Here is a 15,829-nt window from a genome sequence, read left to right as displayed (position 1 = left end):
TAAACTGTGAGGTGTGATCTGCCTCTGGGGATCACAGGCCGAGTACCTGGACTCTCCTTCTGCTTAAGCCAAACACAAAGGCAAGGACAATCTAACAGAAGGGAGCTAGGACCTGCTGGTTCAGAAAATGCCCAGCCTTTACAGATACCAAGTGGTGCCAACACTGAGAAAGGGCACGGCCTAAAGATGATGCCAAGAACAGCACCATGACTTCAATGGACCTGAAAAAGGGCAAAAGGCAGTTCTGACAGGCAATCACTCGTATGACTCACAGGCCAGTCAGACGTAAAGGAGTTACAAGGTTGGGGTGGACTTCCCACCTAGTCCTCAGGAGTAAGAGATCGGGGTGTACTACCAACTCTGTACTGAGGAACTGAGAGACAAAGCTACAGCCCATGCTTGTTCCTAGGACGGCGAGCCCTCCAGGGTGCTACAGAATGCTACCAGTAATATATCTCAAAAAAAAAAAATGAACAGAGGACATATTCTGTAGGAGTTGATTTTTATCTACTGGGGTAAACCCCAAGAACGTCTATAATATATCCATAAAAATAGCCTCAAATGCCCAATATGCCCTTTTTAAAAGTGCAGGTAGATGCATACCAGGTTGACTGAGAAGGACCAAGGCAATAGAAAACAAACCAGGTCCCTGGGGCTACAGAGCATGCTCAGTAGTCAAGAGCACGCCCTGATCTTGCAGAGGACCTCAGTTTGTTTCCCAGTACCCACAGCGAATGGTCATAATAACTTGTAAGTCCAGCTCTGGGGACATTTGACACCTCTAGCCTCCATAGGCACCTACACACACAAAATTAAAATTAAAAATGAAATCCTTTAAAAAATATATCTCTTTTGAGTCCCTCTTGATCGGGTGGGCTAAGAATACTGTCTAGCTGCACATATGCGGCTACTTCTCCCAGAAAGAGAGAGCTCTGGGGCCAGAACCCAGAGCCCCGTGGACACCAGGCTGCAAGCAGCGGCTGAGACTACGGGGAGACTGCGCTCCTTCACTTCTGTACCTGTAGCTCCTCTGTGCTCCCTACAAACCCTGTTCTGAGTAGACGTGCCTATGAAAGTTAGCCTATCCCACTGCTCCTGTGAAGTAGGGTCACAGTTTCACAACTCAACAGACTGAAGACCTCAAGAACTGCAACTTGAGCCTGAGAAGAGGCAAACTTGAAGCTATGCTGAAGTTTCCTTCCATCTGGCTAAGTCCACATCCAGTGTTCCAAGTCATTCCATCCATCACCTAGGCTAGTGCCAATAGGACTGACCCTGGGGCTCTGGGCTAAGCACATCCTGCATGCTCTATACGATTCTACCCTGGGCTTGCTCTCTACTCTCAGGGTAAGCAACGGCAACAGCAACAGTTATCACTGAGACCTCTCTGACCCATAGAGGTTAGGAAGAGACCAAACCAGGCCTATCACACACTCTTCAAAATGGTTAGACTAGCACAGCATACTGTTCTTTCCCAGAATCACAGGGACAGGTACCCAGGCTAGACTGCAGGATGGTAGGATGCTGGGCCACAGTCCCCTAGCTCACTGGGAAAACTGAGCTACCAAGTGACAAGATCCTAGGCACAGAAGGAGTTACAGAACCTTGACTAATTGTTGGTCTATACATAAGATCAGGGAGGAAAGGGCAGAGCCTTCAGGAAAGCAGCTGCTGACATTGTGGCCACTAGATGGAGCTAGAATAGGCTTCCCTCTACAAGAGCTCAGCCCACTGAAAACACATAGGGGAGGGGTCTGTGCACAGCTCAGACTTACCTGACAGAAGGGGCTTAGCGAGGCATTTTACTCACCCCAAAGTCAAAGCAGTTGAAGGAAGACCTGAAGTAACTTCTGGGCCCTAGGCCATACATCTTCAGGGACATCTCTGTGAGGAAGAGACCCAGGAAAACAAACTCTGCAAAGTCTAGGAGAAGTCAGAGAAGAGAGGGGTTAACTCAGACCCCTCACCTGGCCTCTGGCCAAGCCTGTCAGCACCACACCACTGACCCCTTGCCACACACCTCTGACCCCCTGAGCCTTGCTCTATGCCCCCTACTCTAGACACAGCTCAGGACGGGGATAAAGAACTAAAAGATCACGAGGCATCCCAGGTCCAGTCTGTATAGTAACAAGTGCTCGCTCAATGGTTGGGTGAGCTGCCTCCAGATACGTCAGAGGAGCCTGGCACAATATGGCTGGAGACAGTCCGATGGCCCTTCTACCTCTGGCTCCAGGCTCCAGAACCCTAACTCCATTAGGGATCTCAGCCTCCTCATAAGAGGCTCCCATAAAAACTTCCTAACAGCCGGGCAGTGGTGGCGCACGCCTTTAATCCCAGCACTTGGGAGGCAGAGGCAGAAAGATTTCTGAGTTCGAGGCCAGCCTGGTCTACAGAGTGAGTTCCAGGACAGCCAGGGCTACACAGAGAAACCCTGTCTTGAAAAAACAAAAACAAAAAACAACTTCCTAACAGCCTTTCTTAAGGACCCCAAGAGAACCATGTTTGATTTGAACTTTACTTATGTGTTTGCCTCTACAAAATGGAAACCTCTCCACCAACCATCTAGCATAAGCTACCAAAGGCACCAACAGTTTTTGTGACCTCTGATCAGGACACAGTAACTCAGAGCCCAGAGCAGAGTCACAGAAATCACAAAGTCATGACAAAAGATGAAAGATAACTTTCCAAGATCCTTGTCACCAGAAAGCCAGTAGCCAACTAACACGGGGCCTCTGTCAAGGACATGGGGCCTCCTGATGAAACAGATAAAGGATGAATCAATTCCTCCATGCCAGTGCACCCTGAGATTCACCTGCACCTACCACTCTCCAAATGCTTAGTCAATTTTGCAGCAGTTGAGATGTTCGCTCTGTAGCACCACACAAACAGAGAGGGAAATCCATTTTATAACCCAAGGACAACTTAACTGAGTAAGCACACCCTCTGGAGCCTCTGTGAAAAATTTCAGGTACTTGAATCTAACACGGGGTGCTGATAAGTAGGCTGAGGGCAGAGACAGGACCCTGGCCTATCAGGCTTAACAACCACCCAAGTGACCAGCATCAGACCTAAATGTTGCTAGTCGGTATGAAATACAGGGGAAACGCTATAGCTACACATAATGGCCTGAACAGCTCAGCAGACAAAAGAAACACATAGCAGAATGGAAGGACCCAACATTCCTATCTGAAGCCCAAAATACCTGCATACCCACGAGAGCAACTCCTGTGCTACTGGGCTTTTCACAAACCAATCTTGCTTTTCAGAAAAATAAGAGGGTTTGACAAGAATTGTCAGGGGCTAAATTTTCTTTCAGAGAAAGCAGCCAGAAATGTCCTTATATTCTGTCAAGACGACCACAACCTCCCTCTGAGGCAAGAAAGGGTTCCTTCCTTAATTCTTGCATTCTTCATTCAACTGGCAGGCCCCAGAGCTGCTGGGAACTGGCCTGGAAGACAACAGTCATCGTTTTCTCTAGGACTTACAAGCTAAAGTGAATCAGAGAAAGATGATTAAATGTGTTTTTCTACTGTCAGTGAGATAGTCTCAGTGGCAAAGGCTCTTGTCATCAAGCCTGACAACCTGAACTTGGTCCCCAGGACCCATATTGTAAAAGGAGAAAATTAACTCCTACAAAAAAATGTTTTGTTTTTCATTGTTTGTTTTTTTCTAATGTTTCTAATGTTTTTTTTCTAATGGCTAATATGCCATGGGAACAGAGTTGAATGCTGTCTATCGTTAGACTTCGTAAGACTCACAGGATGATAAGTTTCAACAGCTTCTCTCTTCATCTCCAAGCTTTGTCTTCAAAGTAGTGCTTTGGGACCATTGGGGATGGGCAGTCAGATGGACAGAGCCCATCTGTAGAGTGGCAGAGCCCCAGTTGGTCTGCTCCAGGTACAGCATGCCCTCAGCCTCTGGCAAGCCTGCCCTACCTTACTGGGTCAGTCTAGCCACCAAAGACTCTCTTCAACGCTAAGGAAAAACATTCAGATCTCCTTCCTTCACCCATTTTCCCTCAATGAGGCCAAGAGAGCCAGGAATTACAGAAAACCTCTGAGAAGAGAGGGCATCAAGGGACACATCTCCTGGCAGGCCTCCCCAGTGTGGCCTAGCCCAACATTGGGCACTTCTAGCTTTATGCCCATACACATCATCAAACATGAAAGCAGACAATACCCCATAACATATACATCTATCCTACTCAGACAGCAAACACTCTGTGGTTAAAGACCCTTGAGATATTGCTGGCTCCCATGAGAAAAGTATAAGCCTGAACAACTGAGGGCACAGGATCAGATCTTTGGTTCCCACCCAATTCCAATGGGGGATGGAGACAGGGGATGTGAGCCTGGAGAACCAACAGAAGCAATAAACTCTGTCCCAAGAAAAGTCCTGACATACCAAACCACCTCTTGTATAGGTGACCTGGAGCCAGAGCCTGCTGTCATATGATGCACACTATCCCTGACCTTCAGGCTAGTGGTTGGTGACACCACTATTCCTTTAGCCTCTGCTGCCTCTACACCTTTTCCTATGAGGCAAGTAATCAATATCAACACAGAACTTTAGGAAGCTGCAGCCTAGAATCCTACTCTCAAAAAATATGCACATGGGTGCATGTGACTGGCTACCATGGGGCTGTCAGTGCCTATATCTGATGGGAGCCCTTCAGTTCTCCATAGAATAAGGCCTATGGTTACATAAAAGCAGCCATCAGGGGATAACACTGAGCCAGTCAAAAAGGGCTCTTCTGAATGACTTAGAAAACTTTTGGCTCACAGAGCCCCTCTGGAGAGAGTGAACAGAAAACACATCCTAGTCCCCATACCCACTGGGCAAGTACAGCCAAACCCTGCAGGAACAGAAAGCAGAGCAGTAGTTCTCCTCAACACCTGAGGGATGCAGCACCCCATGAGATGTGGAAGATCCCCCTCTGAGGACCAGTTCTAATGTTAGACAAGCAGAGGACGTCTCAAGCCTCCAGCTCTTCCCCTCTGCCTTCTCTGAACTGTAACTGGGGCCAGCTGATTATAACTCAGATCCCAGTGATTGGTGAGGGACTCATGGACATGAGATAACAAGCTGGCTGGCCCCAGTGAGGGACATGGAAACGCCCCAATTTGGCCCATGGCAAAAAGACAGAGTGGTCAGGAGATCCCTGAGAAAATACAGAAGCACAACTCTGCCTCTACAGGCCTCCAGGGTGGTGATAGCAGCCTCAGGGCAAAGAGGCAAGAAACGAAGTCATTGATGACTGAGTCTACCAGCCTGGCTTGCCACTGATCGCACCATGATCTGCTCCCATAAGAAGCCCTCATTTCATATCAAGATACAATCATGATGAGGACCTAGCTGGATAAATTAAAAATCGTGAGATCTTCAGGCCCCAGACACAGGCCAGGCCAGTGACTACGCAGCAGAGATGGGCAGCATCCAGAGTATCCAGTACCAGGATTTCCAGGCTACAGAGTAGAGTGATTGGGAGAGCCCTGGGGAAGGGACGAGAATACGTACACAGTGCAGTGGTAAGCCGCTGAGGCTGATTATAGTGCACCATGGCCACACACAATGTGTTCAGGGCCACCACACACAGCACCACCCAGTAGAAGCTCTGCGCCTTCACCATACGCCGGATAAAGAACCGGAACATCTTCTCCTTTCTCCGGAAGTATGAGGAGCTCTCCGCCTTCCCACTCTTGAGGCTGGCACGAGCAAATGGAGACCCTGCAGAACAAATCTTGATGAGGGCTCAGGAACCGTGGGCTACCAGGACAGGCACCACCCACCTGCAGACATCCCCTTCATGTCCACGTCCACTCTGAGGACATCTTCCTGAGCACAGGTCACTGAGCCAATTACCTCCGTGGCTCCTGCATGAATTCTAGCCCTTTCTCACTTCTCAGACTAGGGAGTCCAGAGCTACTGGGTACCAGACTGGATGATCAACAATCAATGTCTCTGGTTCCCAGGACCCTGGCCAAGTTCCAAAAAGACAGTTCTGACATGGGTACCCTCTGCAGGTATTCCAACCCAAAGGTATAAACCCCGCCATTAATACCATCTTTGAAATGTGGCCTGGGGCCTCTGAAGTCTCTGGCTTTCCTTTTTCTCTACCAACTAGGATCAGCAACCACTGACCACCTATTTCTTAAGCAGTTCCTCTGGAACACAGTTAAATGCTTATGTGTATTGGCAGCTACTGTCTTGTTCAGAGTGCTAAATACTCATGATCTAGAAAGGTTGCTGACCCTGCTATAATCTGATTCCTTTCTTATATGCAACCAAATGGCCACCTTCTTCCTCCTCTAAACATGGACTATTCCTGCTCCATCTTGGCCTTTTCCAGGTCTCCTCATTGGCTTCTGAGTTTGGGTTTTGGCTTCAATGTTACTTACGCAGTGTCCTTTTCTGACACTCCACCTAAAACATGGTCCTCAGCTCACTCCCGACAATTACAATCACCTCATCACCAACAGTCACTGTTTGCTACGGGGCCCTATTCACATAGATGGTCGATGCTGAAACAACTGAGACGGGTCTGTGGGTACCTGAAGGTTCTGGATGGGTGGGTGTAGTAAAGGCACAGTTTTACTACTTATCTTCTTCAAGTCTGTGCTACTATCTCAGTTTCTGCCCTGAGAGCCTAGACAGCAGGTGTTTCTAGTTCCTGTGAGAAAACACTTAGCCCCAGCCTAGGAGCCTCTGAATGCCTGGCCCTGGGGTCTCTCTGAATGGATTCAGGGTGTATATTTTCTATATACCAGTGTGTACATGCCCAGGCTTTCAGAGACACACTGAAAACATTATCAGTCTAGGGAAATGGAGCCACGTCCCTGAGCCTCTAGAGGAATGTCTCCATAGGCAGGACCCAGAGGACGCCAATAAGTCTTAACAGTGAAGGCCCGTTCCTGGATGCCACCCCAATAATCACCCACCAAAGGCTGTGCTCCCTCACAACCCCTCATGAGGCAAGCCTCTGCCTCACATCTGCACCATGTGGGTGGCTACTTCCACAAATCAGGGCTGAATCATACAAAGGCCAGTGCTGATAAGGACTGTAAATGAGGCTGTTCTTCTCATGGGCATCAGGGACTAGGGAAGGCACAGCATGCAGTACAGAGAAGCAAAGACCTATACCAGGCAGAACAGAAGACATGTAGAGCAAGTCACTGCATCAGACTTCATATCTACATACTCACGTGTTCACATGGAAACCTCACAGTCACACATGCACATTCAGCACACATCTTACACCTGGCCAGGCTCACTCTGGCTGAAGATCCAACTGGTTGCTCAAATATTCAACAGTCACACAGTAGGAATGTCTGTAAATGCACAGGGTCACTCGCAATACAGAGGACATGCAAACCACCATGAGTGAGTCACTCAACAAAGTCTCAGGGGAGACAGCAAGGTCACCCATACCCAGTTCACCATTCCATCCAAGAGAGAGGTAGCAAGACTCATGTATGAAGACCTCACAATTGCTCAGTCACACAGCACACACGATCAACTGTGACAAAGCCACACTCCTCTCCCCGAAATACCCTTGCAGTCCCCCAGCTCCTCACTCTAAACACACACTCAAAGCAAGACATGGCTCTCCGTGTAATCTGAAAGCTTTTTTGTTCCTCAGCTCCAAAGAAATAAAGAGTTGCCAGCTGCAGATACAGTAAACCATGGAGTGCTTGGGCAGGAGGCATAGGCCATAAGGCCAATGTTCCTCTAGGACACTTTGTGAACCTGGGTCTCTGGGCTGAATTTCCCAGCAAACAGCTAATGCATTCTCATGTGAGGTCTCTGGTAAATACATCATTCATGTTGTAGGTTATGAAGGAAAAACCAGAGACTGGCACTCTTTTTCACCTTTCTGTGTTTTCCAAATGTAGCTTAATGTCAGCAAGTATTACCTATAATAAAAGTATCTCTTAAGAAAAACAAGATCTGATATCTTTGAGCTGTATGTATTGGAAAGTTGAAATAACTCCTGAATGACAGCAGGACCTAGTGAGCCAGTTGAACACAAAGAATCTCTCCACGCAACTAAGGGAACATTAGTGAATAGAGGTTCCTCACTGGCCCTCATCATGACCTATTCGACAACATGCAAACACACCTACATAAATGGATGATCCGTGCCAGGTTCTATGGAAGGTACACACAGCTAACCAAGATTCATACTATCATTACTATCTAAAAACACTAAGAATAAAGAGAGTTCCAAGCATTCTTCCAACCAAGCTGCCCAGAATGTGGCACTGAAAGTTATATATCCATCTTCCAGTCCACACTGTTACCTGTAATCCCAGAGGCCTGCAGCCATCAAGGACCAACAGGTGAGACCCCTACCATAATTTCCTGTCTGCCAGCCCCTCCAAGCAAACCCAGCAGTGGCAAGTTCCATGCTGTTCCCTCTGCACTCCATTTCCCAGGCCATAGCTCTGCCTGCATCCCTGGAGTCCTGCTGCCACCAGGGTCAACCAGCTCTACCTGTAATCCCAGAGGCCTGCTGCCACCAGGGGCTACTAGCTCTACTTGAAGCCCCAGAAGCCTACTCCCATTAGGGACTATGAGGCCTGTCAATACCAGGGACAACCAGATGGCTAAAGGCCAGCATAAGAACACAATCAACCAAAGCCAGGGCAATATGGCACCACCAGAACCCAGGTAGCCTACTATAGCAAGCCATAGATAACCTAACACACCCGAATCGCAAGAAAAGTGATTTAAATTTAATCTTAAGAAGATGATATAGGCCTTTAAAGAGAAAACAAATAAGTCCCTTAAAGAAATACAGGAAAATACAACCAAGCAGATAGAGGCCCTTAAAGAGGAGATGAATAAATATAAAGAAATACAATCAAGCAAGTGAAAGAAATGAAAAAAAAACCAGTCAAGATCTGAAAATGGAAATAGAAGCAATAAAAAATAAAAACTGAAGGAATATTAGAGATGGAAAACCTAGGAAAGAGAACAGGAACTACAGACACAAGATTCACCAACAGAATACAAGAGATGGAAGAGAGAACCTCAGGCATAGAAGGCACAATGGAAGAAATTGATACATCAGTCAAAGAAAATGCTAAATCTAAAAAGTTTCTAACACAAAACATTCAGGAAATTTGGGACATTATGAAAAGGTCAAACCTAAGAATAAGAGGAATAGAAGAAGGAAAAGATTCCCAACACAAAGGTCCAGAAACAATCTTCAACAAAATCATAGAAGAAAATTTCCCTAACCTAAAGAAATAGATGCCTATAAACATACAAAAAGTGTACAGAGCACCAAATAGACTAGATCAAAAAAGAAAATCCTCCCATCACATAATAATCAAAACACTAAATGTACAGACAAAAAAAAAAAAGAATATTAAAAGCTGAAAGGGATAAAGGCCAAGTAACACATAAAGGCAGATCTAATAAAATTATATAAGACTTCTTAAAAGAGACTTTAAAAGCCAGAAAGGCACTGTTTTTATAGTCTCTAAGAGATCACAGATGCCAGCCCAGACGACTATATCCATCAAAACTTTCAATCACCATAAAGAAAAAAGCAAGATATTCCATGGCAAACCTAAATTTCAATATCTTTCCTCTAATCCAGCACTACAGAGGATACTAGAAGGAAAACTCCAACACAAGGCAGGTAACTATACCCAGACAACACAAGAAATAAATAATTCCACACCACCAAGACCAAAAAAAAAAAGGAAACACACACACACACACATCTAAACACCACCACCATCAAAATAACAGGAAATAACAATCATTGTTCATTAATATCTCTTAACATCAATGGTCTCAATTCCCTAATAAAAGGCACAAGCAAACAGAGTAGATGTGTAAACAGGCTCCATCATGCTACTGTATACCAGAAACACACCTCAGTAACAAAGATAGTCACAACCTAAAAGTAAAGGGCTGGAACAAGGTTTCCCAAGCAAATGGACCCAAGAAACAAGCTGGTGTAGCCATTCTAATGCCTAATAAAATAGATTTTCATCCAAAAGTAAAAGAGAAATGTGGAAGGGCACTTCATCCCCATCAAAGGAAAAATCCACCAAGATGACCTCTCAATTTTGAACATCTATGCCTCAAATGCAAGGGCACCCACATTCATAAAAGAAACTTTAGTAAAGTTTAACTCACACATTGAACCCCACACATTAATAGTGGGAGACTTCAACACCCCACTCTCACCAATGGATGGGTCATCAAGACAGAAACTAAACAGAGAAATAATAAAATTAACCAACATTATGAATCAAATGGACCTAACAGATATCTAGAGAACATTTCTCCCAAACACAAAATATATCTTCTTCATAGCACCTCATAGAACCGTCTCTAAAATTGACCATATAGTCAGTCACAAAGCAAGCCTCAACAGGTACAAGAATATTAAAATACTCCTTGTATCCTACCAGACCACCATGGATTAAAGCTGGACTTCAACAACAACAAAAACAGAGGAAAGTCTACAAACTCATGAAAACTGAACAACTCTCTATTCAACAATCTCTGGGTCAGGAAAAAAAAAATAAAGAAATTAAAGACTTTCTAGAATTCAATGAAAATGAAGGCATAGCATACCCAAACTTATGGGACACAATGAAAGCAGTGCTAAGAGGAAAGTTCATAGCACTGAATGCCTTCACAAAGAAATTGGAGAGCTCTCATGCTAGCAATCTAAAACTACACCTGCAAACTCTAGGAACAAAAGAAGCAAGCACACCCTAGAGAAGTAGATGGCAGAAAGTAATCAAACTCAGGGCTGAAATCAATAAATTAGAATCAAGCCGGGCGTGGTGTCGCACGCCTTTAATCCCAGCACTTAGGAGGCAGAGGCAGGTGGATTTCTGAGTTCGAGACCAGCCTGGTCTACAAAGTGAGTTTCAGACAGCCAGGGCTACACAGAGAAACCCTGTCTCAAAAAAAGAAATAAAGAAATAAAAATAAATTAGAAACAAAGAGAAAATGAAACCAAGAGCTTGTTCTTTGAGAAAATCAACAAGATAAACAAACCCTTAGCCAAACTAACTAAAAGGCAGAGAGACACTATTCAAATTTTAAAAATCAGTAATGAAAAGGGAGATGACAACAACAGACACTGAGGAAATTCAAAGAATCATTAAGTCTTACTTTAAAAACCTGTACTCCACAAAATCTGAAAATCTAAAAGAAATGGATAATTTTCTAGACAGATACCACTTAGATAAATCAAGATCAGGTAAACTATCTAAATAGTCCTATAACCCCCAAAGAAAAGCAGTCATTAAAAGTCTCCCAACCAAAAAAAGCCCAGGGCTAGATGGTTTTAGTGCAGAACTCTACCAGACTTTCAAAGAGCTAATACCAATACTCCTCAAACTATTCCACAAAACAGAAACAGAAGGAACACAGCCAAACTCATTTTATGAGGCCAGTCACCCTGATATCTAAACTACACAAAGACTTAACAAAAAAAAGGAGAATTTCAGAACAACCTTCCTTATAAACATTGATGCAAAAATACTCAATAATATACTCATAAATTGAATCCAAGAATACATCAAAGACATCATCCGCCATGATCAAGTAGGCTTTATCCCAGGAATGCAGGGGTGGTTCTATATAAAAAGAAAATTTATCAACATAATCCATGATATAAACAAACTAAAAGAAAAAAAAAACACATGATCATCTCATTAGATGCCGAAAAAGCCTTTGACAAAATCCAACTCCCCTTCATATTAGAAGTCTTGGAAAGATCAGGGATATAAGGCACAAACCTAAATACAATAAAGGGAATAGATAACAAGTCAATAGCCAACATCAATTTAAATGGAGAGAAACTTAAAGCAATTCCACTAAAAGTGGGGACAAGAAAAGGCTATCTACTCTCTCCATAGCCAGTCAATATAATACTTGAAGTCCAGGCTAGAGCAATAAGACAACTGAAAGAGATGAAGGGGATAAAAATTGGAAAGTCAAAGTTTCATTATTTGCAAACGATATGATAGTAGACATAAGTATACATAGTTGTTGATCTTAGTGCCTAAGCTAAGGGTGGTCTAATATAATTTTTGCCTGCAAATTTCATGATCTCCTTTATTTTAATATATGAGTAGTATTCCATTCTATAGATGAATCACATTTTCTTTATTCATTCTTCAGCTGTTGTTTCCAGATTCTGGCTATTACAAATAAAGCTGATATAAGCATAGTTCATATTAAAAATTCTATCAGAGAACTCCTAAAACTAATAAACACCTTCAGCAAAGTGGCTGAATACAAAATTAACTTTAAAAAAAAATAGTAGTCCTCCTTTATACAAACAATAAACGGGCTGAGAAATAAACTAGGGAAACAACACCCTTCACAATAGTCACAAGTAATATAAAATATATTTGTGTAACTCTAACCAAGCAACTGAAAGACCTGTATGACAAGAACTTCAAGTCCCTGAAAAAAGACATTAAAGAAGATATCAGAAGATGGAACGATCTCCCATGCTCATGTATCAGTAGGATTAACATACTGAAAATGGCCTTTTTTTTTTTTCCGAGACAGGGTTTCTCTGAAAATGGCCTTCTTATCAAAAGCAATCTACAGATTCAATGTAATTCTCATCAAAATTCCAACACAATTCATTTACAGACCTTGAAAGAGCAATTCTTAACTTCTTATGGAAAACCAAAAAACCCAGGATAGCTAATATGATTCTGAGCAATAAAAGAACTTCTGGAGATATTACCATCCCTGACTTTAAGTTGTACTACAGAGCAATAGTAATAGAAACAGCATGATATTGGTATTCTATACCAACAGACAGGTTGATCAATTGAATAGAATCAAAGACCCAAAAAAATAAACCCACACACCAATGGACACCTGATTTTTAACAAAGAAGCCAAAGACTGTACAATGGCAAAAAGAAAGTATCTTCAACAAATGGTGCTGATCTAACTGGTTGCCTGTATGTAGAAGAACGCAAGTAGTTCTGTATCTATCACCCTGCACAAAACCAAGTCCAAGTGGATCAACCTCAACATAAAACTCGAAACACTAAATATAGTAGAAGAGAAAGTGGGGATAGCTTTGAACACATTGGTATAGGAGAGAACTTCCTGAATAGAACACCCTTAGCTTAGGCACTAAGATTAACAATTACTAAGTGGGATCTCATGACACTGCAAAGCTTCTGTAAGGCAAAGACACCATCAATAGAACAGAACAGCAGCCTACAAAATGGAAAAAGATCTTCACTAACCCTGTATCTGACAGAGAAGTAATATCCAAAATATATAAAGAACTTTAAAAGTTAGACACCAACAACCCAAATAAGCATATTTAAAAATGGGATACAGAGCTAAACAGAGAATTCTCAACGGAGAAATCTCAAATGATTGAGAAGCACTTAAAGAAATGTTCAACTTCTTTAATCATCAGGGAAATGTAAATCAAAACAACCCGAAGATTCCACTTACACCCATCAGAATGGCTAAAATAAAAACTCAAATGATAGTACATGCTGGTGAGGATGTGGAGCAAGGGGAACCTCCTCCATTGCTGGTGGGAGTGCAAACTTGTACAACCACTCTTGAAATCAATTTGGTGGTTTCTCAGAAAATCTAAAATAGTTCTACCTCAAGACCCATTTAAACCACTCCTGGGCATATACCCAAAAGATGCTATACCATCCCACAAGGACACTGGCTTAACTATATTCATATCAGCTTTATTTGTAATAGCCAGAATTCCAGATATCCCTCAACTGAAGAACAGATAAAGAAAATGTGGTTCATCTACATTATGGACTACTAAGCTATAAAAATCAAGGACATCATGAAATTTGCAGGCAAGTGGATGGAGCTAGAAAATATCCAGAGTGAGGTAACCCAAACCCAAAAGAACATACATGATATGTACTCACTTCTAAGTGAATAATAGCCATAAAGCACAGGATAATCCACAGACCCAAAGAAGGAAAATAACAAGGGGGGGGGGGGGGCAAGGGAAGATGCTTGAATCTTACTCAGAAGGGGAAATAAAACAGACATCAGATGTGGAGAGAGGAAGGTAACTGGGTAAAAGAGGGAGAGGGAGGGAATTGGGGAAGCGGATCAGGTATAGAGAAAGCAGGGAAGACAAAATGAAATCTGCAGAGGTGGGGCAGCAGCATCTCTAGGATGTGCCAGAGACCTGGGACAGGGGAGGCTCTAGGAAGTCTATGGTGGTGACTCTAGCTGAGACTCCTAGCAATGGGGGATATGGAAATGGAAGTGGCCACCTCTTGTGACCAGGCAAGACTCCCAGTGAAGGGATAAGACACCAACCTACCCACAAAACCTTCGACCTTTGGGTCCTGACTACAAGATGTGCAGGGACAAAGATAGAGCAGAGACAGAGGAATGGCCAACCAATGACTGGCCCAATTTGAGACCCATCCATGGTCAAGAACCAAACCCTGACACTATTAATGATACTCTGTTATGTTTGCAGGCAGGAGCCTAGCATAACTGTCCTCTGAGAGGCTCCATGCAGAGACTGAAGGAAACCAATACAGAGACTCACAGCTAAACATTAGATGGATCTTGGGAAGTCTTGTGAAAGAGTTGGGGGAAGGATTAAGAAACCCAAAGGCAATAGGGCCTTCATAAGAAAACCAACAGACTCAACTAACCTGGACCCTTGGGGGCTCCCAGAGATTGATCCACCAATCAAAGAGCAAGCACAAACCGGACATAGCCCTCCCCCCACATATGTAGCAGATGTGCAGCTTGGTCTTCATGCAGGTCCCCAAAAAACTGGAGCAGGGGTTGTCCCTGACTCTTTTGCTTGCCTGTGAATCCTGCTCCCCTAACTGGGCCACCTTGTCTGGTCTCAGTGGGAGAGGATGCACTTAGACCTGCAGTGACTTGATGTGCCAGGGTGGGGTGATATAGAAGGCAGTGTCCTCCTTCTAAGAAGAGAAGGGGAGGAGGGAGGGGCTGAATGAGGGGGAAATGGACAGTTGCAATTGTAACAAAAGTGAATAAATAAATTAATGAAAGGAAGAGAGAGAGAAAGAAAGAAAGAAAGAAAGAAAGAAAGAAAGAAAGAAAGAAAGAAAGAAAGAAAGAAAGAAAGAAAGAAAGAAAAGGAAGGAAGAAAGAAAGAGTTACATAGCCCAAGCAACATGCCATTATCCTTGGGTTCTGTGGGGATGGGAAAGAATTTCAGAGTTTTAGGGATTTAAGGATAATACCAAGTTAACTGAAACAAAACAAGACTCACAGAGAAAAAAAATCTGGTGGTTTAAATAAAAATGGCTCACACAGGTTCATATATTTGAAATTTTGCTTCCCAGTTGGTGGAATGTTTAGGAAGCGTTAGAAGGTGTGGTCTGGGTGGAAGAGATACAACACTGGGGAGATAGGATTTGTGGTTTCAAAGGTCCATACCAAGCCCAGCCCCATCTCTCTCTGCCTCCATCTTGTGGATCAGATATGAATTCTCAGCTACCATGCCTACTGCCTGCCACTATGCTCCCACCATACCATGTTGGTCTTGGACCAACCCTCTGACAGGCTCCAACTAAATGCTTTGTCTTTAAGTCGCCTTGGTCCTGGTGTCTCTTCACAGAAATATTAACAGTTAATGAAGACAGACTTTTTAGAGAAAAGGAATTCCATTTTTAAGCCATTCAGCAGATTAAAAGGGAGATGAAAGAGATGGGAAAAGCAGTCCCACCGATGGCAAGCCTGACCCTGACACTGAGGAAAAGACCCATGTTTATGCTGAAGCTGCAGCCCAGGAGCCAAGGAGGGCTGCCTGCAGCCGTCTGGGTACCAGCTGGTGA

General features: G+C 43.7%; 1 protein-coding gene across 4 annotated transcripts in view; it reads right to left on the bottom strand.

Moving 5' to 3' along the window:
- The window catches only part of Cacna1b (calcium voltage-gated channel subunit alpha1 B), a 171,745-nt gene that overhangs the window by 102,149 nt on the left and 53,767 nt on the right, over nt 1-15,829 (bottom strand). For all 4 annotated transcript variants that reach the window (XM_085835123.1, XM_085835120.1, XM_085835122.1 and 1 more), the window contains exons 11-12: nt 5,518-5,727; nt 1,811-1,923 (exon numbers count right to left, since the gene is read on the bottom strand). In XM_085835123.1, coding sequence (XP_085691249.1) covers nt 1,811-1,923; nt 5,518-5,727 — 323 coding nt within the window. The remainder of the gene's footprint in view (nt 1-1,810; nt 1,924-5,517; nt 5,728-15,829) is intronic.

This window comes from Mus caroli, unplaced genomic scaffold (genome assembly GCF_978045245.1).
Source record: "Mus caroli unplaced genomic scaffold, Mus_caroli_1 scaffold_2, whole genome shotgun sequence".
Taxonomy (NCBI): domain Eukaryota; kingdom Metazoa; phylum Chordata; class Mammalia; order Rodentia; family Muridae; genus Mus; species Mus caroli.
The sequence above is the reverse complement of the archived record's forward strand: the minus strand, read 5'-3'. Positions and strand labels throughout refer to the sequence as shown.